The 26,497-nt window shown below is 39.5% G+C and overlaps 1 protein-coding gene across 1 annotated transcript; it reads left to right on the forward strand.

Annotated features, from left to right (window-relative positions):
• Nucleotides 1–1,068: 1,068 nt before the first annotated feature.
• LOC135084555 (RNA polymerase-associated protein Rtf1) lies at nucleotides 1,069–25,020 on the forward strand. Its single transcript, XM_063979316.1, has 19 exons — nucleotides 1,069–1,298; nucleotides 2,476–2,590; nucleotides 4,554–4,772; nucleotides 4,863–4,926; nucleotides 5,351–5,470; nucleotides 6,197–6,345; nucleotides 7,076–7,171; nucleotides 7,564–7,757; nucleotides 10,448–10,586; nucleotides 11,259–11,382; nucleotides 15,939–16,044; nucleotides 16,605–16,736; nucleotides 18,126–18,254; nucleotides 18,845–18,957; nucleotides 20,149–20,317; nucleotides 21,057–21,155; nucleotides 21,733–21,834; nucleotides 23,370–23,475; nucleotides 24,046–25,020. Exons 1-19 carry the CDS (start codon nucleotides 1,230–1,232, stop codon nucleotides 24,150–24,152), a joined length of 2,352 nt encoding a protein of 783 aa, XP_063835386.1. The 5' UTR covers nucleotides 1,069–1,229; the 3' UTR covers nucleotides 24,153–25,020.
• The last annotated feature ends 1,477 nt before the right edge of the window (nucleotides 25,021–26,497 follow it).

Here is a 26,497-nt window from a genome sequence, read left to right on the forward strand (position 1 = left end):
GAATCTGATTTTCAATTTTTTTTTTGCGAAAAGTACCACGATTAAAAATAATAAAGATAAAGTTGTATTGTTAAATTGTTCTATAGAGCTTATTAAAAAAAAATTGATACTGATTACAAAATCATTCATTCATTGTTAAAACTTATTTTAATTAAATAATATACATTTTAGTAAGCCATTGAAAAAGCCCTTTATTTTGATACCCAACTTGATAGGATTCGAGAAAAAAACATTTTTTTAACACATTATGGTCCCTAAAATCCGGCATTTTGATATTTTTAAATTTTAATACAGCTTAATACAATTATTAAATTAAAAAATTTAATAATTGTATTATGCTAAACAAAGAATAAACTAAGAAGTAAAAATAATTTTGAGTGAAATTTTTTACTCATTACCCTCCATTCCGCGAACTTTTTGACCTACCCTCGTATCATTTATGTATGTATGTATATTTCTTTGGCACGGCCTACAGCCTAAACGGCTTGACAATAGTAGTCTTTGGGCTTGACCGATTTTAGCATGAGAGGTGTCGCTAGATTCGTCTTAATCGTGAGAGTGATAAGTTAAGGGCCATAATTTATTAAACATTTTTTTTCTCGTAACCTATCGAGTGGGGTATCAAATTATTTTGACTTGTTTTTATCCATAATAACCCCTATTTCCCGAAATCAAAAAGAGCACGTTGTATATTTTTGAAGAGACAATGGTATTATTTAAAGCGGGTGCTGCGGCTACGCGACTTCAGAGGCGCGTAGGCGGGCGCGTAACGCCCCTTTCTCTCTCTCGCTCTATCTCTCTCTGGCGCTTTACGTACGAACGAAACGGCTAGGCCCGTGGTATTTATCGCGCGAACTTCTTCCCCCACCCGTGGGTCGCGTCGCCCACATGTCGGTGAGCGGGCTCGCGCAGCTCACGCTTCGTCTTAGTCTATTAGTGTACTTGCGCTATCAGTGAGGTGCGCACGCGCAGTTAGCTCTGTCGGGTTATACGTTCAGTCTAAGTTCAAGTTATTTTTATTGTTGTTGGCTAAGTTGGTGGAGTTTGCCGCAGTTTTCGTGAGCCACAACAAGCAACGTATCCGAATATTTAGAAAAAAAAATTCTGATTTGACACCAAAAAAAAACTGTCGTTAGTCTATGATTAACTTCGCAGAAGAAAAGCAAGCGAACGTTTGGTGATATTTTTGTGTGGTTTAATTTACGTACATAGTTTCTAAGTGCTTCAAAATGGCTAAAAGGAAAAATAAACCCTTGATTGATTCTGATTCTAGCAGTGAATGTTCGGATTTAGACTCGGTAAGTGAATTTTCTTTAAATCCTAGGTTAGATGTCTGTTGACAGTGTGTACTACATTCTTTCGGTTATTCGTCTAAGTATTGAGGCCAAGATCAATGTTTCTCGGTTCTAAATCCGTTTAATGCGCAGTATTTTTGTAATAAAAACCATAGTGAGCTAATTTGTAAGTATTTTAGAAGTAATTTTGGCAATGAATTAACAATCTAGAATGTTGTTTTCGATGGAAATGTAACGACTACTTTTCACGGGTTGAGCGAGCATGAGTCATGTAAAATGAATAAAAATTAACTTCGGGGCTTGTGTTTGTATCCCTGTCCTGTTTTTCGACCTTTGTAGAAGTCATATTGTGTGTAAAGGCAGCTGAATTAGCAAATTACAATCACGTTTTTGTGTGAGTGCTTTTTCAGACTATGTATTACTGTTAGAGTCGCAAAAATTTCTATTATATAATCCAGGGTGTGTACTTTCTCTTCTGCCTAGGTTTCTCATTGCATCACAGATATTTCTAGAGGTGAAACTAGCTTTGTATTTATGAAAATATTTGTTTGTGGTATTTCTTACATTCATGGTATTATTGTGTTGCTATTACAAAAAACAGGAGTATTTTTGTTCAGTAACTTTTAGACTGTTGCTATGGGCTTAGAACATAGTAAACATAATAATTCTTGTGGTATTAATACCACAGTATCCAATCTATCTATAATTTTAGTGTTAATTTGTATTTAAAATGTTATCTAAAGTCTTTTGTATCAGGAAGTATGCATATTATCATTCTTTTCAATGTATTGTAGATAAAAATCATAAAATAAGTAACAAAAAATCTGAAACAAATAAGTAATCTTTTTTTGCAACTAAATCTTTTTTACCATTATAATTTTTAACAAAAGATAGAATGACTCAAAAGATATTGTTTTGTCATTAGCTACTTATCTATGTGAAAAGTGGTGTTTTTTAATTTTCTTTTCTTCAGACTAATAATTATCTAATTGGTTAGCAAATATGACTCATCTAGCCCTTTTTGAGGTTTGAGCTATTAAAAACTCATTAGTGATTCTAATTATTTAATTACAACTTGCAAAATAGGTGTGCAAGGTAATTAAGTAAAAGAGGCTCATAACTTAAGTGTTTTATGGTAATTAAAGGAGGTTTTTTATAGCTTTGTATGTTTTTGTTGCAGCAATTTTTGAATTTAGCAAAGAAAAAGAAAAAAAGCGATTCCCCACCACCCTCCAAGTCTAAGGGACAATCGTCAGACAGTGAATCAGATTGGGACGACAACGATAAAAAAGGATGTAAGTAAAAAAACATTTTGTTTGATTGTACAGTCGTTTATGCTCAGAATGCCAACTTCTCAAAATGCCAACCGCTCGCAAAATGACAACTTCGCAGAATGCCAACTTCTCGAAATGACAACTTCTCGAAATGACAACTTCTCGAAATGACAACTTCTCGAAATGACAACTTCTCATAATGACAACTTACAATTATAATGAATGCAGGAGCAGTGAATGCTACCACAAATAATAAAAGTAATTAAAAAGTCCATATATTTACAATATCTCTCAGTGTCAAATAGTTCCCAGCCCCCTTCCATCATCGGGGAACCAGACGCAGGTTAGCGTACCATCCCTATATTGTTGACATTCCACCAGCTCGCACTAAGCGTTTCGATGACTCTTTTATAATGCGAACAGCTAGGGACTGGAATTCGTTGCCTGCTGCTGTCTTTCCCGAAAACTATAATCCGGGCCTTTTCAAGGCGAGAGTGAATAGGCACTTACAGGGCAGATATGTACCATCCTAGACCGCATCCCACTTAACATCAGGTGCGATTGTGGTCAAATACCTGCCTTGTTATGCATAAAAAAAAAAAAAAAAAAAAAAGTTTGTGACACCCAAGTGGCCAAAAAATTGATAACGCAACCTTATTCCAATAGGGATGATGACTGGGTAATGAAATCGAAATTATGTTTAGTCCGTCAGACAGATAATAAAAAAATATAGTACACATCTTTTTAAATTTTTTCATAATCGAATAATTACAGTATTATATTGAGTTGAATGTTGGGTGGTGACGTCACTTTTGAGTAAAAAATTCAAATGAAAAGTTTAAACTCGATGTAGCACTGTTATTATTATTTAATTATGAAAGAAAATAAAAAATACGAGTCCAATGTTTTCTAATTATCTGAATCTATCTATAATTGAAATTTTGTCATCTAGCCTATTGTAATAAACTTTTTGGCTACTTGGGTGTCACAAACTATTTGATGCTGACTGTACTGATGTCAGCACATTAGACAATAAATTTTTGTTGTAATATCACTCTTATTACCACTAGCTAAGATCTTATAGTGTATAGCTTGACGTTTTAAAAAATCAAAATCAATTCATTATCCACACTGGCTATAATATAATCATCATCAAAATAGCAATAATTTTGATTTAATTTGAATTATCAAGAACAAACTTTGTGACTCTTTGTGTATCTCTTGGTTACGTAGAACCTTCTACTTGTCGGCCGTTTGGTGTAGTGGTTCAGAACGGACTACTATGCCGAGAGGTCCCGGGTTCGATTCCCGGCCGGGCAGAAATTGAAATGATGAATTTTAATTTCTGTGACGGGTCTGGGTGTGACTATGTATAATATTTATGTATTTAAAAAAAAAGTATATAAGTAGTATATCCGTTAAGCTAGCACCCATAACACAAGCATTAAGTTGCTTACTTTGGGGCTAGCTGGCGCTGTGTGAAATTGTCCAAAGATTTATTTATTTATTTATTATTATTATTTATTCTACTTGAGGAAATACCCTTTTATCACTTGGCCTAAAACATGCTTTAGGCTATAAACTATGTAAACTCAAAAAAGTAATTTTATTTTCCAAGTAGGCTTTTAAAAAACACTTAAACACGTCCCAGCATTGACCCTACCACTGCTTCAGAACAATAAATAGGCCAGTGCTGAGAAGCAGCGCAAGAAACAGTCACTTGTCAGTCTTGTATTTTTCTTTATGTATAAGTAGCTGTGCCCGCGACTTCGTACGCGTAAAAACTCGTTTTTGCAACATTTTTCATTGTTGCTCTGCTCCTATTACTCGTAGCATGATGGTATAATATAGCCTATAGCCTTCCTCGATAAATAGGCTTTCTAGCACTGAAAGAATTTTTCATATCGGACCAGTAGTTACTGAGATTAGCGCGTTCAAGTAAACAAACAAACTCTTCAGCTTTAACAAATTCTATTTATTACAGCTAAATCGTCATCATCGTCCGGTTCGGACTCGGACAGCGATGCAGGCAGCGACACTTCAAATAAAAAGGAACAAGGCCGTAACTCCAGAAAGGCGTCTACAGACCACTCGGACCATGACAGCAGAAAGAAGCCGGAACCGAAGAAAGTTGAAGTCAGAAAGAGCACCGACAGTAACAGTTCAGGGAAAAAGAAAGACACGTATAGCGAACCAGAAGAAGGTACGTTCAAGGAATGGTTCAATGATTTTATTTTACCCATAACTTTGGCGTTGAGGGTAACAGATTTTTCATTTGAGCCTTTCTTTTTAGGTGAAGTATCATCACATTCTTCCGACAATGACTCCATTGATTCAGAAGAGGAATTCGATGATGGGTAATCATTTTATTTCATGTTTTATAGTTTTATTATTTCATAGTGAACATATTATTTGTGTACATTATTTTCATTTCATATAAGTATAGTCTGGTCTGTGAACACGTAGAATTTTGTCCAATGACCCAAAGCTACCCATCCTTATCGCTCGCGCGTAATTATAATGCTGTTCTGACTGTGCGACGGGCGTCCGCAGTGAGTGTGCGAGCTTGGGGTCATTGGACAAAATTCTACGTGCTCACAGACCGGGCTTTATAAGTCTATTTTTTACTGCATCTAGTATTTACAGAAACTTGTACTCATCTATTATTTACAAATACAGCTTTGATTTTTACGAACTATGTGTTGCCTTTTTCTGTAACTAGTGGTTACAGTTAGAGTTTTCTAATAAGTAAGTGTTTTAAGTGACTTTTCTTCTGTGCAGTTACGATGAAAATCTTATGGGTGATGAAGAGGACAGAGCGCGTTTGGCCGCCATGTCGGAAAAAGAGAGAGAACAGGAAATCTTCAAGAGAATCGAGAGGAGAGACCTCATGAAGACCAGGTAAGTTTTGCTACCTTCCTTTAATGAAAGGAAAGGTTTTTACCCCAAAAATGTGTCTGTAGAAGAATCCAGTCACTTCTTCAAAAAATAGGTAGTTATGCTTGAGCCAACTTTTATGGCTATAAAACTGTTAAGTTGGGATTAATCGCTATCCATCTGTTAAAGAGGACACGTGAGATCATTATTTGGTTTTATAACCATAAAAATTGGTCTAATTGATCCCAGAGGTGAGCCCAAAGTGAGGTCTTTTTTCAAGTTTTTCAAGTTACATTTATTGTAAAGGGTGTTAGGTAAAAAATGGGTATATGAGCCGACAATAAATGGTATGGTGAAGTCAGAAATTTGATATCATCATTTTATTTTTTTAAATTTTCATACAAAATAAATTTTATAAAATCCGATTTGTATGAAAAATAAAATAATTAAAATGAAGATATCAATTTTCTGACTTCACCATACCATTTATATGACCATGTTAACATGGGCTAGTGTCGGCTCATATACCCATTTACCTAACACCATGTATATGTTAATTGTTTATTAGGAAATTAAATGTGTTTTTCTTTAAGGATATTTATTGGGCTTTCAAATAAGACCAATATTGTTGGGGCACCATGACTGTGTCAGAAGAAAATCTTTAAAGTTCGCGTCGCGGAAGTGCGGTTTATTTGATGTTGAGTGTATATTGATATTTTTTCCAACACTGTAACCGCATGTTACTTGTAGATGGGAGATCGAGCGCAAGCTCCGTTTAGCCCGGCGTTCGGCGGCGGAGCGCGCGGCGTCGCCGGGGCAGGTGGCTCGCCGCCGGGAGGCGCGCCGCCGCCGCCGACAGCTCAAGCAGAGACACGAGGCGCGCCCGCCGCCTGCGGCAGGTCAGTGTCCTTCGGAGAGTAGTGACAGAGTAAATACAAATGAGTAGGTCATCTTCATAGAAACGCACCGAGCGCGGTTTGTATGTGAGCGCGCCAGCACGTATGCGGCGCGCACGCACACACTGACAAAATTCGGCGCAACCACGACTGGCTCCCCGCTAATCCCCGCTAAATGTTGTCAGTGTGTGCGTGCGCGCCGCATACGTATTGGCGCGCTCACATACAAACCGCGCTCGGTGCGTTTCTATGAAGATGACCTACTCATTTGTATTTACTCTGGTAGTGACTAGAGTAGATTTGCAGGAGTCGATAATGTATTCATTGGACTCACCACGCGGCAAGACGACAGTGAGTGTCGTGGATCGAAACTCGCTGAAAAATTTTTCATTTCAGCCAAGCGACGTCCATAGCTGGACAAAGACCTCCTGGGAACATTACGCCTTCCAGTCTATGTTCATCATCATTCATCATTTCAGCCACAGGACGTTCACTGCTGAACATAGGCCTCCCCCAATGATTTCCAAATAGCACGTTTAGTAGCGGCCTGCATCTTTATCAGGTCGTCGGTCTTTGTGGGTGGACAGTGGTCCCAGGCTGCGTTTTCCGGTACGAGGCCTCCACTCCAGAACCTTGCTGCCCCATCGAGTTCGTTAAAATGGCAATTCTGCAAATTATTTGTAATTAATTATTCATTCATTCTGTTACTATTTTCGTTTTTTTCTTTGGACAGAACCGGAACCAGAAAAACCAATGGAAACTGAGACAGAAAAGGAACAACAAGCACCACCGAGTCCCGGAGAGATACTGGACGACTCTAAAGACGCAGGTAAGAAAATTATTTCGTTTTTACAAGTATAATTTTAGCATAGAAGAAGACTGAACTGACTGAGAAGGAAATGGACTACCTAGTGTCTTTCAAAAGCAAAAACATTGAAAACACTTAATTACGCTATTAGATTATTTTTTTACGTGTAACTTTTGCTGTTACAAACCGAAATAAATGTAGTAGTTAATTTGTACAATACATGTAAATTATAATAATATTAATCCCCATTTTTACGTTTTCTTTAAATAATTTCAAGATAAATAGATTATTTTTGTACTAATATCGTACTACTCTATTTTGTCGCAAAATCACCTCTATTACAACTACATAAATTGTCACAATATTTACATGTATCTGTACCCCAAAATTGACCATCAAATTGTATCCACCAGAATCAGCAGAGCGCTCCGCGTCACCTCTCTTCGGCGCCAAGACCGAAGGCCGAAAACGGAACGTCGATGATCGTCGACAGAACGCAATGGCCGCACTTCGAGCGCAGAGGGACGCCAAAGCTACCAGAGTGGAAAAAGACAAGCAGAAGAGAAGATTGGAAGAAGAAAAGAACAAGGATAAGGAAGAAGAGGATGTGAGTAGCTTGAGGTCAAGGATGACGTTATTTGGGTGTTCTTTTGTGTTTAAATATGGTATATGAAAGTTTACTAACTAGAATAACCTAACACACACACACACACGCACACTCATACACACACACTTGCATGCATTTACCTATCATAATTACAACACTCACTCTTTTGTACCTCTACAAATTGTATTTTGCATAAAGCTATGTAATTTTGTTTACCGTTTGGAAAGATGCGAGACATTCCCAACACAAGTATCTCCGATTACTTACTGGGAAGCCTCCGCTATTAATATTGTATAGCCTGACCAGGAACATAAAAACCCTGGCATAGAGGCGCGTCAATCGCATTTGATAGTGCAACACTGAGTACAGTCGTACCTGTGTTAAATTAATAGGCTAACTTTATGTATCAGGATTCAGGATTACGGGCTAATTTGATATTTTCATAAATTAACCAAAAAATACTATTATAGGTAACCTGGTTTAAATAAATTAAATGAAACCATCAATCGAGCTAGTAGGATTTATTTTATTATTCATCAATAATCAAATTCAGAACTTGAATATTCAACTGCAATGTTTGGTCATGAACGCTTCAAACTCGGTACTTCTTTCCCAATTCCATAAAATTCAACACTTAGAAAGTGACAGAAAATTTTAAAATAGGTAGTTGAAACAAACCACAGCTAATTTTCATAGTGGACTGTACTATACGATAAACATGACAGTCAATTTGACAACCTTTGTCGGAAACATTATTCAATGAAAATATTGTCCGAACCCTTAGTATTTCTCTTCGACAAATACTTTAACACATTGTGAACCACTTTTCTTTCACGACTATAAAAATATTTTAGCAATTTAATTCACAAAATCAATTGCGCACATTTAAAATAAAGTTTGTTTACACTTTGACAGCAATAGACTGACATGCAAGGTGACATGTCAATGAAGTTTTCAGTTACTGTTGCCATTAAAAGAAATTAGTACCATTAGTTTTCCGCAACATGGCGAGGGTTTTTATGTTCCTGGTCAGGCTATATAAAACTTTTTGTCAATAAAGAATTTTTAATTTTAATTTTTTTATATGTTAACGAAGTTCAATGTTATGAGTTGGCGCCACTGTCGAACGCGTTTTTTTTTATGCAAAACAAGGCAGGTATTTGACCACAATGGCACCTTGCCATTGGTCAAGATCAATGTTAACGAGATTCAATATTATCAGTTGTCGAACGCGCTCTTTTGTTATTAATCAAAATGAAGTGTATGCTTTACGCTCAGCAGTTTGCGCCCCTGATGAATGACAGGATTACTCGCCAATGGCGCCAACTAGCAAGTTACGCCAACTTAATCTTGCTAGTTATTTTTTTTGTGTTATTTTGGCAATAATGGTCTGTTGTGTGATATCTTTAACTTAGCGCCCAGTTGGCGCCATCAGAAAGCGACAAGATCTTATTTGCCAGTGGCGCCAACTCATTCTATTCGTTTATTGGGTGTTATTTATCAATAACCAATGTTTATGTTTGTTATTTTAACTTTACGCTCGCCAGTTGGTGCCATTAGCGAGTGACATCCTTACTCGCCAGTGGCGATAATTGGCGCTCTTCGTTTTGTTGGGTGTTGTCATTAATCAAAGTTTATGTGTTCTATCATTGCTGCCGAGTGACGTAAATTGTGCAACTAAGATGGTATTTGTTATTGATTTATTTGAATTTTGAATTTGATAGACGCTATTAACATTCATAAATAACACAATTACCGCTTCAAAGACCATGAGAGGGATAAACATACCGACGGACAGCAAATACGCCAAAAGACACTAGAAAAAAGGGTAAATAGAAGAGAAAACTGGAGGAAGAGAAGGATAAGGATTAGAAACTCATAAAAATTATAGAGTCTAGCTAAAGCCACTAAAGTGGAAAAGGACAAATAAAAGACGAGGCTGGAGGTCAGCTTAAGCTCGATGATTTTTCATCATGCTCATTATTACATCATAACTGGCTTTATATCATCAAAGTTCATTAAAAACCTAATGGCTTTTAATATTATGTGAGGATGAGTATTTATATGTGTGGACGAGTTTTAATATGAATTCATGGGTATATTAATAAATACTCAGTCATTCCCAAAGCAAACGTCTCTTAACTAGCTAGTTCTCTTTCCCAAGGTGATGTCAGACCCTCGCGTGTGCAGGACACACATGGCTTGTAACATATAACATCAATGAAGGAAGCAAGTGGTTTTTAATGTGGGGACGAGTTTTAATATGTGAGAGCGCAGTTCAAGGATGGGTAATAGGTATATTAAAGCCCGGTCTGTTGTCAGCACGTAGAATTTTGACCAATGACCCCAAGCTACCCATCCTTATCGCTCACGCGTAATTATATTTCTGTCGCGACTGTGCGACGCGCGCCCGCAGTGAGTGTGCGAGCGACATAATAGACATAACAGCAACATAATTACGCGCGAGCGATAAGGATGGGTAGCTTGGGGTCATTGGACAAAATTCTACGTGCTCCCAGACCAGACTAATGCTCTCTCAAGTGATATTAGACCCTCGCGTGTCGCAAATGGCTTGTAACATATGACATCAATGAAGAAAGCAAGTGGTTTTTAATATGTGAGAGCGCAGTTCAAGCATGGGTAATAGGTATATTAGTAACTATCTTCTAACGTATAAGGTGTCTCCCAAGGTGATGTCAGACACTCCCGTGTGTGTGCAGGACGCTGACGAGCTTATTGGCGGCTCCGGCAAGCAGAGCGTCAAGCTGAAGGCGTCTGACATCTACTCCGACGACTCGGGCTCAGACTCGGAGGATAACAAGTCTACAGGTAACTATACTCTAACTTTAACCCTGGGTTACACCATTTTATATTAATTATAACACGTGTAAAGTCTAGTCAAAAAAAATCAGGCCTCACTCAAAGATTGCTTTTAAGGACCAGCGTCTTCCTGCTACCTCTATGAGGTCATCAGTCCACCTTGTGGTTGGACGTCCCACACTGCATTTTCCGCTACGTGGCCTCCACTCCAGAACCTTGCTGCCCCATCGGCCGTCAGTTCTGCGTACTATGTGCCCTGTCCATTGCCACTTCAGCTTGCTAATCCGTCGGGCTATGTCAGCGACTTTAGTTCGTTTGCGGATCTTTACATTCCTGATCTGATCTCGTAAGGGAACACAGAGCATAGTCATTTCCATAGCACGCAGTTCAATTTTGTGCTTCTTTATGAGGGCTATCTTATTGTCGTGTCGACAACAAATCTATACAGTGTCAGCCCAAAACTCCGCTACAAGAGTGGTGTTGTCAGTAGCCTCCATTAAATCTTCCTACGTGCAGTTGTTTGGGCACGCAGGGCACGATATCATATGCTTCATCGACTGAGGAACAAAACTACATTTGCACTCCAAGTTTGAGCTATCCATGAGGCCTATAGTGAGAGGTCACGTTTCAGAACCATATGGCATCATGGTTGCTCTGTATTAACTCAAATATGTGTCGCAGGTGGCCGTAGGAGCTCGTCCAGCTCGTCGTCGTCTAGCGGCGAGGAGGAGGAGAAGAAACGCGAGGAGGTCGAGGTCAAGTACGCAGACACCCGCGACCAGATCAACAAGCTCAGACTTAGCAGGTTAGTTGTCACTCACTCGCTCATTGGGGAACCCACTCACTCACAGAATAACTCACTCACTCACTGAAGAACTCATTCACTCACTCACTGAAGAAACGCGAGGAGATCAAGGTCAAGTACGCAGTTGTCATTCACTTACTCACTCATTCACTGAAGAACCCACTCACTCACTGAAGAACCCATTCACTTACTCACTGAAAAACCCACACACTCACTGAATAACTCACTCACTTACTGAAGAACGCACTCACTCAGTATAGAACTCACTCACTGAAGATCCCACTCATTCACTCACTGAAGAACCCACTCACTCACTAAAGAACCCACTCACTGACGAAACGCGAGGAGGTCGAGGTCAAGTACGCAGACACACGCGACCAGATCAACAAGCTCAGGCTTAGCAGGTCAGAACTCACTAAAGAACTAATTCACTTACTGTAGAACTCACTCACTCACTGAGAAAGCCACACACTCATTTACTAAAAAACTCACTCACTCACCGAAGAACCCATTCACTCACTGAAGAACTCACTCATTCACTGAATAACTCACTCACCCACTCGCTCACTGAATAACTTACTCACTTACTGAAGAGCACACTCACTGAGCAGGTCAGTGGTCACTCACTCACTGGAGAACCTACTTACTCACTCAGCAGGTCAGTTGTCACTCATTGAAGAACCCATTCGCTCACTCACTGTAGAACTCACCCACTCACTCACTCACTGAAGAACCCATTCACTTACTCACTGAAAAACCCACACACTCACTGAATAACTCACTCACTCACTGAAGATCCCACACACTCACTAAAGAACCCACTCACTGAAGAAACGCGAGGAGGTCGAGGTCAAGTACGCAGACACACCCGAGACCAGATCAACAAGCTCAGGCTTAGCAGGTCAGTTGTCATTCACTTACTCACTCATTCACTGAAGAAGCCACTCACTCACTGAAGAACCCATTCACTTACTCACTGAAAAACCCACACACTCACTGAATAACTCACTCACTTACTGGAGAACGCACTCACTCACTCAGTATAAAACTCACTCACTGAAGAACCCACTCATTCACTCACTGAAGAACCCACTCACTCACTGAAAAACTCACGCACTGACGAAACGCGAGGAGGTCGAGGTCAAGTACGCAGACACTCGCGACCAGATCAACAAGCTCAGGCTTAGCAGGTCAGAACTCACTCATTTACTCACTCACTGAAGAATTCACTCTCTAAAAAATTCATTCATTCACTCACTGAAAAACCCACACACTCACTTACTAAATAACTCTCAGACTTAGCAGGTCAGTTGTCATTCACTTACTCACTCATTCACTGAAGAACCCACTCACTCACTGAAGAACCCATTCACTTACTCACTGAAAAACCCACACACTCACTGAATAACTCACTCACTTACTGAAGAACGCACTCACTCACTCACTAAAGAACCCACTCACTGAAGAAACGCGAGGAGGTCGAAGTCAAGTACGCAGACACTCGCGACCAGATCAACAAGCTCAGGCTTAGCAGGTCAGAACTCACTCATTTACTCATTCACTGTAGAACTCACTCACTCACTAAAATACCCACACACTCATTTACTAAATAACTCACTCACTCACCGAAGAACCCATTCACTCACTGAAGAACTCACTCATTCACTGAATAACTCACTCACCCACTCGCTCACTGAATAACTTACTCACTTACTTAAGAGCACACTCACTGAGCAGGTCAGTGGTCACTCACTCACTAAATAGGTCATTTCTCCCTCACTCACTCACTGAAGAACCCATTTACTCACTCTCTGAAAAACTCATTCACTCACTCACTGAAGAAACGCGAGGAGGTCGAGGTCAAGTACGCAGACACTCGCGACCACATCAACAAGCTCAGGCTTAGCAGGTTAGTTGTCATTCACTTACTCACTCATTCACTGAAGAACCCACTCACTCACTGAAGAACCCATTCACTTACTCACTGAAAAACCCACACACTCACTGAATAACTCACTCACTGACTGAAGAACGCACTCACTCAGTATAGAACTCACTCACTGAAGAACCCACTCACTCACTGAAAAACTCACGCACTGACGAAACGCGAGGTCTAGGTCAAGTACGCCGACACTCGCGACCAGATCAACAAGCTTAGGCTTAGCAGGTCAGAACTCACTCATTTACTAAGAACTAACTCACTCACTCTCTCACTTACTGAAGAACGCACCCACTCACTCACTGAATAACTCACTCACTGACTGAAGAACGCACTCACTCAGTATAGAACTCACTCACTGAAGATCCCACTTACTCACTGAAGAACTCACTCAGTCACTGAAGAACTCATTCACTCACTCACTGAAGAAACGCGAGGAGGTCGAGGTCAAGTACGCAGACACTCGCGACCAGATCAACAAGCTCCGGCTTAGCAGGTCAGAACTCACTCATTTACTCATTCACTGTAGAACTCACTCACTCACTAAAATACCCACACACTCATTTACTTAATAACTCACTCACTCATTGAAGAACCCACTCATTCACTCACTGAAGAACCCACTCACTCACTGAAGAAACGCGAGGAGGTCGAGGTCAAGTACGCAGACACTCGCGACCAGATCAACAAGCTCCGGCTTAGCAGGTCAGAACTCACTCATTTACTCATTCACTGTAGAACTCACTCACTCACTAAATGACTCACTCACTCATTGAAGAACCCACTCATTGAAGAACCCACTCATTCACTCACTGAAGAACCCACTCACTCACTGAAAAACTCACGCACTGACGAAACGCGAGGTCGAGGTCAAGTACGCAGACACTCGCGACCAGATCAACAAGCTTAGGCTTAGCAGGTCAGAACTCACTCATTTACTCATTCACTGTAGAACTCACTCACTCCCTAAAATACCCACACACTCATTTACTAAATAACTCACTCACTCATTGAAGAACCCACTCATTCACTGAAGAACCCACTCACTGACGAAACGCGAGGAGGTCGAGGTCAAGTACGCAGACACGCGCGACCAGATCAACAAGCTCAGGCTTAGCAGGTCAGTTGTCATTCACTTACTCACTCATTCACTGAAGAACCCACTCACTCATTGAAGAACCCATTCACTTACTCACTGAAAAACCCACACACTCACTGAATAACTCACTCAGTATAGAACTCACTCACTGAAGATCCCACACACTCACTAAAGAACCCACTCACTGAAGAAACGCGAGGAGGTCGAGGTCAAGTACGCAGACACTCGCGACCAGATCAACAAGCTCAGGCTTAGCAGGTCAGAACTCACTCACTGAAGAATTTACTCATTCACTCTCATTCACTCACTGAAGACTGAAGAATTCTCATTGAAGAACTCACTCTCTCACTCATTGAAGAACTCACTCACTCACTGAAGAAACGCGAGGAGGTCGAGGTCAAGTACGCAGACACTCGCGACCAGATCAACAAGCTTAGACTTAGCAGGTCAGAACTCACTCATTTACTCACTCAATAGGTCATTTGTCACTCACTCACTAAATAGGTAATTTCTCCCTCACTCACTTACTCACTCACTCACTGAAGAACCCATTTGCTCACTCTCTGAAAAACTCATTCACTCACTGAAGAAACGCGAGGGGGTCGAGGTCAAGTACGCAGACACGCGCGACCAGATCAACAAGCTCAGACTTAGCAGGTCAGAACTCACTGATTTACTTACTCAATAGGTCATTTGTCACTCACTCACTAAATAGGTAATTTCTCCCTCACTCACTTACTCACTCACTCACTGAAGAACCCATTTACTCACTCTCTGAAAAACTCATTCACTCACTCACTGAAGAAACGCGAGGAGGTCGAGGTCAAGTACGCAGACACCCGCGACCAGATCAACAAGCTCCGGCTTAGCAGGTCAGTTTTCAGGTTGAAGAACTCACTCACTGAAGAACAAATTCACTCACTCACGGAATAACTCACTCACTCACTGGCGAATCTATTCACTCACTGAAGAACCTATTCACTTACTGAAGAACCCATTCACTCACTGAAGAACCCACTCACTGTCTCACTGAATAACTCATTCAATCTCTCACTGTAGAACCCATTGACTCACTGAAGAACCCATTCACTCATTGAAGAACTTACTCACTGAACAACTCGCTCACTGAAGAACCCATTCACTCACTCACTGAAGAACTCACTCACTTTTCATGCCCTTAGAAAGTCACTCACTCACTCATTTACTAACTTACTTGCCCACTATAGAAAGTTAAATAGGTAAATTTTAACTTAATTTTAAGTGATCAAATTACATCGTAACTATCACTTAATTTTAAGTCTGTACGAACGTCAAGCTCTTGTTTACTATGAAACTGCTTGTCAAAACGTGTCAAGTGACAAGCCCCGCCCACCAACTTACCCGAAAAATTAAGTTAAAATTTAGTTACCTACTTAATACGTGTAAAGTCACTCATTAACGTACTCAATCACTCATTTGCTGTTAAATTCAATCACCTACAAATTCTTTATATATTTACAATTGCATATTTTTCCTCAGGTTCAAACTGGAGCGTTTGGTTCACCTTCCGTTCTTCGCGCGCGTGGTGACGGGATGCTTCGTCAGGATCGGGATCGGGAACAACAACGGGAATCCCGTCTATAGGGTAAGTTTCCTTGAATTCCATAAAAAATAATGAAACTGGTGAATTTGCGTATTTTTTAAATTTTATTATTAATCTCATTCTATCGAGTATGAGATCTGATTTCAGTCTTAAATGAGCCGGCATTTTATATGGCTCAAACATGGAAAGATGTAATCATCATCAACATCCAGAAACACTTATTCGAAAAAATATGTCTATTGGCACTGAACCTAGGATCCATTATACATAAATATTTAATGATCTGTAAAAAATATGAATGAAATAAAAAAGATACACGCGTTTGTACAAATAAGTAGGGTACCCTGTAAGATTATGGGTAAATTGATAAGTAGGGTACCCTGTAAGACTTTGGGTAAATTGATAAGTAGGGTACCCTGTAAGATGAATTAACATGGCGAGTGACATCATGACATTTCGAATATTTCTATCGCGTCGTATTTTTTTTAGAGATTTTTAAAAACGAAAGCACAAGTTGATTTGCTGCCAAAATAAAACTTGTATTTATGAAGGCTAAGTTAAATTTGTGTAGCAACTAATCATTTTATTTATTTTTCCTTTAGGTGGCAGAAATCATAGACGTATATGAGACGGCGAAGGTATACAACTTGGGCAACACGCGCACCAACAAGGGACTCAAGCTGAGACACGGCACTCAAGACCGAGTGTTCAGGCTTGAGTTCGTCAGCAATCAGGTGAGACAATTTGTTTATTTGTGTAGTTAGAGCGCGTTCATATTTAGGCGATTTAGCAGCGCGACAGAAGCGCTGCCTATAATTTCATACTATGTGACAGCGGATGCATGCCTTCATATTATTAAAACGCCACTGCCGCGCTGCTGTCAAATTCAAATTCAAATTCTTTATTGCTCCAATGTTGGTATATATGTCGCGCTTCTAATGCCCTAATGTGAAAGCTCTCTTAATGTATGATACTTTATTTTTGACAATAGGTAACGCAACCGCAGTTTGATGAATGATCTCGATGGATTTTGGACTTTATTTCTTTAGCATAAAGCTTTAACTCGGTTAAAGATATTTGGCAAAGTAACAAGACGTTAGGTATAAAAAAACAGCTGCTGCACTGGTTGAATCCATAATTATAATATCTTATTGAATCTTTATTCGACAGGACGTCATTTGATTAGCAGTGCCAAGTAGGTTATTTTAGAAAAACTTAAAATCGGGGCTCCTCAATTAAGTTATTGTCGATTTGCCACAGAATCGATATGTCACGAAAAAAAGCTTGTGTAAATTCGTCTTTATTACTTTATAAGGACTTTTGTCCATCCACAAGGTGGACCGACGACCTCATGAAGGCGGGAAGGCGCTGAACGCAGGCCGCTACCAACCGGCCATTGTGGAAATCATTGCCTATGTTCAGCAGTGTCCAGTTCTATGGCTGAAATGATGATGTTAATGAACGAATTTTGTGTGGCGAATTGACAGTAACCCCCTAAATCCATCTGGCTATCGTGGAATGCAGGCCAAATCCTTCTGCCTCTGGTAAACTACACTCAACATCAAATAAACCGCACCTTCCGCGACGCGAACTTTAAAGATTTTCTTCTGACACAATTATGGTACCCCAACAATATTGGTGTTATTTGAAAGCCCTATAAATATCCTTAAAGAAAAATATATTTCATTTCTAAATAAATGATTGACATATACCATAAATGTGACTTGAAAATAGACCTCACTTTGGGCTCACCTCTGGGATCAATTAGACCAATTTTTATGGTTATAAAACCAAATAAAGATCTCACGTGTCCTCTTTAACAGATGGATAGCGATTAATCCCAACTTAACAATTTTATAGCGTAACTACCTATTTTTTGAAGAAGTGACTCTGGATCCTTGTAAAGACACATTTTTGGGGTAAAAACCTTTCCTTTAATGAAATGAAGTTTAGAACTAGGCTTTCAAATGGTACCAATGTTGGTGGGAAGTGGGGATGCATACGTTTGATAAGTGCTTGTCGCGGGAGGTGCGATTTATTTGATGCCGAGTGTAGAAGGAGTCGTGCTCCTGCATTAGACACTAAAACCTGATGATGTAATAAATCTGTATTTATTTCCTCAGGAGTTCACCGACAGCGAATTCACCAAGTGGCACGCGGCCATCCGCGACGCGAACAAACGCGCCCCAACTATGGACTACGTTCGCTCCAAGATCGCTGAAGTCCGTGACGCGCTTATGTACGAGTTTAAGGTCAGACATCATCTATCTATACTTATAATAAATCTGTAGAGAGGTTAATTCTGTACATTAAATATATCTTCAAAATAACTATCAGGGGGTGATACTGATGCCAAAAATGCAATCAGTAAAATTTTTGTCTGTCTCAGTAAAAAAAAACTCAGTAAAACTCATTTATTTCTGTAAGTAGGCTTTTAAAAAGCACTTTTACACGACCCAGTATTAACCCTGCCACTGCTTCGGGACAAGAAATGGGCCAGTGCTGAGAAGAAGCAGCGCAAGAAACTCAGTCACTATTGTCGGCATCCTTTTCAAGGGTTTACAGTCTTTAAAATATATAAATTATAGTCATAAGTATTGATGCGAGCTAGGCAGTTAAACATTCCAAACATTTTTATCTACATTATCTACATATTTAACGGAACCCTATTTTTTTTCCAAAATAAAAAATTTAGCCTATGTTAATCGTGGGTAATGTAGCTTTCGAATGGTGAAAGAATTTTTAAAAATATACCTAATATAATACAATGTTTTTTGAGACAATTAAGTATATGTATTCGTATCTATTTATCTAAATAAATATTATTTTTTTATATTCACAGGAAGAAGACATAGAGAAGATAGTAGCCGAGAAAGATAGATTCCGCTCGCATCCCACCAACTACGCCATGAAGAAGACGCAGCTCATGAAGGAGCGCGATGTCGCGCAGCTCAGGCAAGTCCCAGGTTCCGTTCCCAGCAGGGTCACCAGAAAACCACCACAAGGTGGACTGTTCGTCCGTTCGTTTCAGCCAAATGACTTCCACTGCTGGACAAAGGCCACCCCCAAAGTTTTCCACAATGCACAGTACTGCGCTGCCCGCGTCCAGGCTCTTCCCGCGACCTTCACCAGATCGTCGGTCCACCTTGTAGGAGGCCTGCCCACGCTACGTCTTCCAGTCCGTAGTCGCCACTCGCCGAGGTGGACCGGACCAACCGGGCAACATGGAAAGCATTGGGGGAGGCCTATGCTCAGTAATGGACATCCTATGACTGAGATGATGATGATGAGGATGAGGGTCACATAAAATTTGTTACGTTTAGGCCTGTCATATACGGACATATCGAGCAGTTAGCCTGGGATGAACATTGAACATACACGAACCACTCTTGTAATCACAGTCGACAGCTTGAAGCTGCTATTGATGACTGCTGGAGTAGTTGGTATTAGTAGCTCAAATAAGTCTAGTTCCAGGTTAAGTTTCTAGTAGGGTCACACAGCTATTTGTTCGTTCGTCTAAGCCAAGTGACGATCTGATGAAGGTCACGGGGAGTACAGTCAGCGTCAAATAATTCGCGACAACCAAAGTGGCCAAAAAGTAAGCAACACAACCTTATTCCAATTGTAACAAAGACGTGTTCCGAATTTTTTACTACTTTAGGTGACATGAACTATTTGACACTGACTGTACCTGAATGCGGGGACCGGTCGTTGTAGAAAACCTTGGGAGATTTTGTCCAGCAGTGGACGTGATTTGGCTGAAATGTACTATAGTTTATTAACCTTTAGTGAGCTGCCACACTGGCGGATTGCAAGCGTTTTCAAAGCGTCAAAGCGAGTGGCGACTCTTTGAAAACGCTCGTTATCCGCCAGTGTGGCAAGGCCCTTAGGGCTATATTTCACCGGGACACCATGGCGGCGCAACCAGTCGCCGCTACCAACAAAATGTATACAGCTCTATAGAGAGTTACTCACCTGGTGTCGCGTTTGGTTGCGCAAAGCTGTATACATTTTGTTGGTAGCGGCGACTGGTTGCGCCGCCATGGTGTCCCGGTGAAATATAGCCCTTAAACCGATGCATATTTCCTACTATACCGATCCAGTGTACCATCAAAATTGTTATTAATAAACCTATATCTCCCACAGAGGCGACGACGAGCTAGTAATGGACCTGAACGCCAAGATCCAAGAATTGGAGGAGCGCGCCAGCCACCTCGACAAGACTCGCACCTCCAGCATTCAGAGCATATCGTACATCAACAACAGGAACCGCAAGCTTAATGTGGAGACGGCTGAGAAAGCTATTATGGAGGAGGTAGGTTATTGCAGCCACAGGACTTCCGGTGATCCAGATACGTCCAATGATCCAGGTCGTCCAATGATCCAGATACGTCCAATGATCCAGGACGTCCAATGATCCAGATACATCCAATGATCCAGGACGTCCACTGCTAAACATAGACTTCCAGTGATCCAGATACGTCCAATGATCCAGGACGTCCACTGATAGATTTCCAAAGATCCAGGACGTCCACTGCTAAACATAGACTTCCATTGATCCAGATACGTCCAATGATCCAGGACGTCCACTGCTAAACATAGACTTCCAATGATCCAGATACGTCCAATGATCCAGGATGTCTACTGCTAAACATATACTTCAAATAATCCAAAATGTCCTCTGTTAAACATGGACTTCCAATGATCCATATACGTCTAATGATCCAGGTCGTCCACTGCTAAACATAGACTTCCAATGATCCGGATACGTCCAACGATCCAGGACGTCCACTGATAGATTTCCAATGATCCAGATACGTCCAATGATCCAGGACGCCACTGCTAAACATATATTTCCAATGATGATAAACCTGCATCTAGGACTTTCCTGAAACCTTAATAATGTCATCTGTCCACCTTATGACGACTTCTAAACGTCGACGACATTTTGACTGTTTCAAAATACGTGAATTAGACCTCAGATCTTCTTATTTTTTTATTTAAAATTAATATTAATTGTCACAGCTCTTATAGTTAATTGTTTGTGTCCCCAGGTGAAAGCGAACAAAGGCAAGAAAATCGACGACCCGTTCACGCGGCGACACACCAAGCCCGTCATGAATTTCAACAGCAAACACGGCAACCGGAGCCAGGTTAGTAAAAAAACCCCTAATTTTGTATATTATTTAATAAATAATAATAATAAATAATAAATATCCTTAGACATTTTACACTGCGCTTCTAGTCCCAAACAAAGTTTTATTTACAAATATAAATTCCCGTTAAACCAAATATAAAAGCTTATGTTCACTGCATAGTCCAGTGGTCAACGGAGATCGAATAGAGTTCCTTGAATTTCAAATTACCGTCGTTACTCCGAAAAACATGCGAAGTTTCTATTATTGCCATCCCTCTCACAAAAAGCGGGATGCCAGTAAGAGTAACAGTGATAGACAGACGCGAAACTACTTAAACGGCTTTCTGGGTAGCCCTGTGGGAGTCCAAAACCGACACCATTTAACTATTGTCCTCTATACTATAACCAAACCAAACTTGAGTTAAAATCTGCGATCGGAATAGGAAAACCTGTTTTTTTTTGTATGTGTTTGATACTTGCAATATGTTACATAAAATATGGACATGACTGCGCTTAAAGCAATGACAATGTTATGACGTCCACGGTTTTTGTTTGCCCAGTAAATATTTTATCGATGTTTGATTTTTTAACAGGAATTACAAAGAAACGAAGAGGCGGCCGCCGAGGCGCAGAAGCAGAGAGAAGATGAAGAGAGGGAGGCGAAAGCCCGTCAGGAGAAAGAAAGGCTCGTGGCGGTGAGTTACTCTTAGCACTATTAATAATAACTACTACGTACAGAAAGTTTTCTTCGCAAAGGTAGTTAAAAAATGTCTACTCATGTCGTCAATAATATGGTGTTCTATCCGTTCGCTTTAAGTTTGCCGCTGGCGATATGACGTCTAAAACTTTATCAAACTATAAAGTTCGTTTCAGCCAAATGACGTCCACTGCCGGACAAAGGCCTCCCCCAAGGTTTTCCACAATGAACGGTCCTGGTATTTAAAATATTTTTTATTTATTATTATTGATAAAAATTGTGTATAATTTGCGTAAAATAAGACACATTAATTGCGTTTAATCACTAACTAATTGCGTTTAATCGCAGTTGGGAGAGGGGACGCGCATTCCACGGACCGGCAAATTAACGCGAACGGGTAGTAATTTAGCTTGTCTTAGAGTCGCGAACCGTTTCGTTTGATGGCAGTGATCGGTACTATCACAGAATAATAATAAGTACTACGTACAGAAGTTTTACTTCGCGAAGGTATTTAAAAAAATGTATGCTCAATGTCATTAACAATATGGTGTAATTTAGCTTGTCTCAAGAGTCAAGCAAGTTTGTCAGAAGTTTTGTTGACAAACGTCAGTGATCGGTATTGCGCCGAAGCTATAGGGCTGACTTCGGTAAAATGATGTGACGTGAGGTGCCAATCTGCAGAAAATGGCGGAGGAAATACATGATTTAGCATGAATTATCATGAATAATATTAACTACTTATTTACCTCTCAGTGTCTTCAGGCAACTTAAAAAAGTACATTCTGTGTTTTTATTATTATTTAGGAAGTTAAATACTGCACAGTATTTAGTACACCATTTTCTTTATTTTTTTTCCATCATACACAAGAATACGCGTGCGTGAGTCAATGCTCGCTCGTATGTGAGGCCTTGTCGAATAGTACTCTTGTAGGGGGCAATCGTGCGTGTTTTGTTTTCGATGTAAACTCGCGGAGATGAACAGGCCTGGTACTATGCCGATGCGATAGGGCTGGCTGTTATAAGAACGGGACTATTCCCACCTCTCGTACCCACCGCTGCAACTCCTGTGTAGCCAGGATCTACAGCTTGACCGCCAATAAATACCCAACTAGTGAAGGTCAAGTTTGTCCGGGGGAAAGTTGAACTGTCATTGGACCCGTAACGAAACACTGTTACTGGTTGGGAAAAAAATTCCCATCAAGTCACACCAGTTACGAAATTTTTTACCTATTTTCCCAACCGGTCACACTGTAACTGTTTTCCGACGGTAAGCTTTAGACTACTAAGTGGGTATTTTGATTTTCAGTGTATTTTGCACACCTTCGTTTTTTTTAACGAACTCTCGAATTCTTGACATTAAATGTAGGTATTTAACCGGCATTCCTTTTACAAATTGTCTCAACTTTAGATTGTAGAAGAATAACGCACCCCACTCATTTTAGGTTCATATTCTTTGTCTCATACATACACTATGTCATCTCATACACTATGTCATCTCATACACTATGTCATAAGTTAAAATTGCAATTTCAGCCGCAAGAGCCCGAGAAGCCTAAAGCCAAGCCAGCGGGCGACAACGCGAGCCTGTACTCGCTGCACGACTTCGAGATCAACATCGACCTCGACCTGCCTGTCGCCAGTGAGTATACTTTATAGTAGTAGCTTTATATTGATTATCCCTGTTTGTTCACCTGGGTGAAAGTAGAATTTTTAGTTTCCTCATTACACCTCGGAACCATTTCACCTAGCTTTATTTTACAGGCGAATTCAGTTGACTAAATGGTCGCCTCCTTTATTCACTAAGGAGGTGAAATGCGGACACAAAAATTCCACTTTGTTTACCTGGGATTCCCTTTATATTGATCTAAATGTATGTAGACCAAATTAAAAAAAACCCAATGCAAAAATTTAAAAAGTTGTAGAAAAAGTTGAAATGGCGCTATAATGTCGTGTAATGTAATGGTATGTAAGTCAGACCCTTTATTCAGATTCACGGTACCCCGGTTTTTCAGAAGCTTTGAGACATGTCAAACTTATAACACCCTCTTTTTCCGTAGGAAGCTAAAAAGTCATACTTTTCCAGGAAATAGTTTGTATCTCAATCAACTCAACTCATATTATGGACACACAGACATTATAAATCCACAAGACTTCAACTAACTTCTGTTCAACAACGAATAATCTAATCATTATTAAACTTCGTTCACAGAAGCGGTGCACTCCCAACCGAAGCAAGTCACAACAAAAGTGAAAGAGACCGGTCCAAAACGGGCCCTCAACCTCGAGGAGTACAAGAAACGCCACGGACTTATATGAGTGTTGTGCAACATAGTGCGGATACAGTGTAGTGTAGTGTAGTGACGTCACGGCGTTGCGAAGATGTGGATACGCTGGTAATGATTTAATGTATTCTAGGTGAATGAACGATGCCTATTTAAGTTGGCAGCGCTTTCAAATTAAGTATTTGTCATACTGGATGGTCTGCGTTCAGGTGAAATGAATGCAGCACTTGTCAGTTTGCGTTCCTTGCTCGTGCCTGCATTGTTAGATCACAGCAATACAAAATGTATCTATAGAGATTGACATGTTGTTCATTCATTACACAGGCTGTGGTCACTTTGTTCTGACCGCATTCAGTGTGGCAAATCCATTAATTAGCCTCAATTAGAGCATTCTGGTACTACGTTCTATCCGAATCCGTGAAAATACGGTCTGAATTAGTCGTAGAACTATTTTGTATGGTCTAGCTAGGTACTAGATACGGTATCTGTCATCAGATTACTCTAGTTAGTTTTCTAGATCCGTATTTTGAAGGACTCGGATCGGGCATAGTGCTAAATAGCTCTTATGGTAATGAATGATTAAAATATGATAATATTAGGTGAATTTTTGAGAGTATGGCCTATTCAACGTGTCAAATCTTGGAATATGACAATCTGTCTACTGAATTCTCATGATCGGTAACAATTAAGGTTTTTATTCAATCGTAAAAAATTTTGTCTCTGAGAAAGAGAGCAGCAATTTTGGAGTGACAGTGGCTTTATCTCAAAAATTCACCTTTATATTTTGCTAAATAATTAAACACCGTGCTGTGACAGTACCATTTTGTAGGATGACTAAGTTCGGTCAACGTCTACAAATTGACGAATTTCCTCAATAGATCTGGAGTTTTATGCCTTCAGCATAAGGTCCTTACCCTCAATTTTAAGGGAATTTGTCACTTCATTATAGGTACTTACTACACACTTCTTCAAGACGAAGCGAAGAGTTTCGTTCGATATCGTGTCAGCTTATTCATATTAAGCTATTATTTAAATAATATTAGGTCCCGCAAACATAGTGATAACTATAGTATATTAGTAATTTAATATCTCTCGTGCGGTCATTAGGGTCATTACTATATTTTAAAGCTGTTATTTGTTCTATTTCACTTGTTATTGCAACTAGGAACTTAAAACTTTAAACGCAGCCTGAAAATTTACAAAATCAGTATCGTCAAAATTGAATATTATTATCGGACTGTATTTTTGCTAATACTAAAGTTCAAACATGTTCATGAAATTTAGCTTACTGTGATAATATTGTCTCATTTTTACAATAAAGCAATATTCATAAAGTCGGCGTATAGTTGTTTCAGAAGAAATAACAGTATGTTAGTTGTTCCTTTTGAATTTATTAAATTAGACTGTTTAAAAGGTAAATTAATCAATTATTACGATCAATACTGCATAGTTATGATCAAATCACAAGTCTCAAGAATACTTAATCGAAAATATACAAAAAAAATCTTCATAATATAAAAAATTAAAAGACGAAACTACTGTAATCACAAACAACACTACGTACATAAATATTTATACACAATACATATTTATAAATGTTGTAACCATTTACAAACTTAGTGCCTTCATGATTCGTTCAGAATGCCAATATTGTATGCATGTACTCATAGTTGATAATATATTTATAGTAGGTTATATAAAGTAGTGCAATTGACTATTATTTAAAGTAGTGCAATTGACTATTATTTAGCTCAGTGTTGTTTGTGAATATAGTAACCCCAAAGTACCGCAAGAACTTTGATACCAAAATGGTTTAAGATTAAATGTCATACCAGTCCTATACATCTAACTAAATACCTACAAGCAATTCTGCAACAAAAACCTATAGTATGATGTATTGGCTGTACTAGCTCGGGTTCAACGTATTTTAGCCCTTTAAAATGAAGCGATAACCTGTGAATATTATGTATTTTCAATTGCCACCTATGTAACGTTAGATTATATTATTACCACAACTCAATATCAACAACGAAGTGTTACATGAGTTTAAACAAAGTTGAATTTTAACAAAAACACACAGAACAGATATTCCTATGTCACCATTTTGTTGTCATGAGGTAGTGATACTTAAATATCGTTATATCCCTTTCTCATGCTTGAACGCTGGTATGAGTGAACGAGATGTATAGAATATGTCATAATCGTTGTTCGTAGTATGCATTAAGCTTTGAACTCGCTAGTAAAGGCTATAAATGATGAGTGTTGGTGACTCTGATAGTGAATGAAGTTTGATTATAATATTTTAACTGTTGACTTAATTTTCTTTACGAAAAATATGGCAAAATCAGCAAAACCAGTTTTACAACACTGTATTTGCAG

Source organism: Ostrinia nubilalis, chromosome 26 (genome assembly GCF_963855985.1).
Source record: "Ostrinia nubilalis chromosome 26, ilOstNubi1.1, whole genome shotgun sequence".
Taxonomy (NCBI): Eukaryota; Metazoa; Arthropoda; class Insecta; order Lepidoptera; family Crambidae; genus Ostrinia; species Ostrinia nubilalis.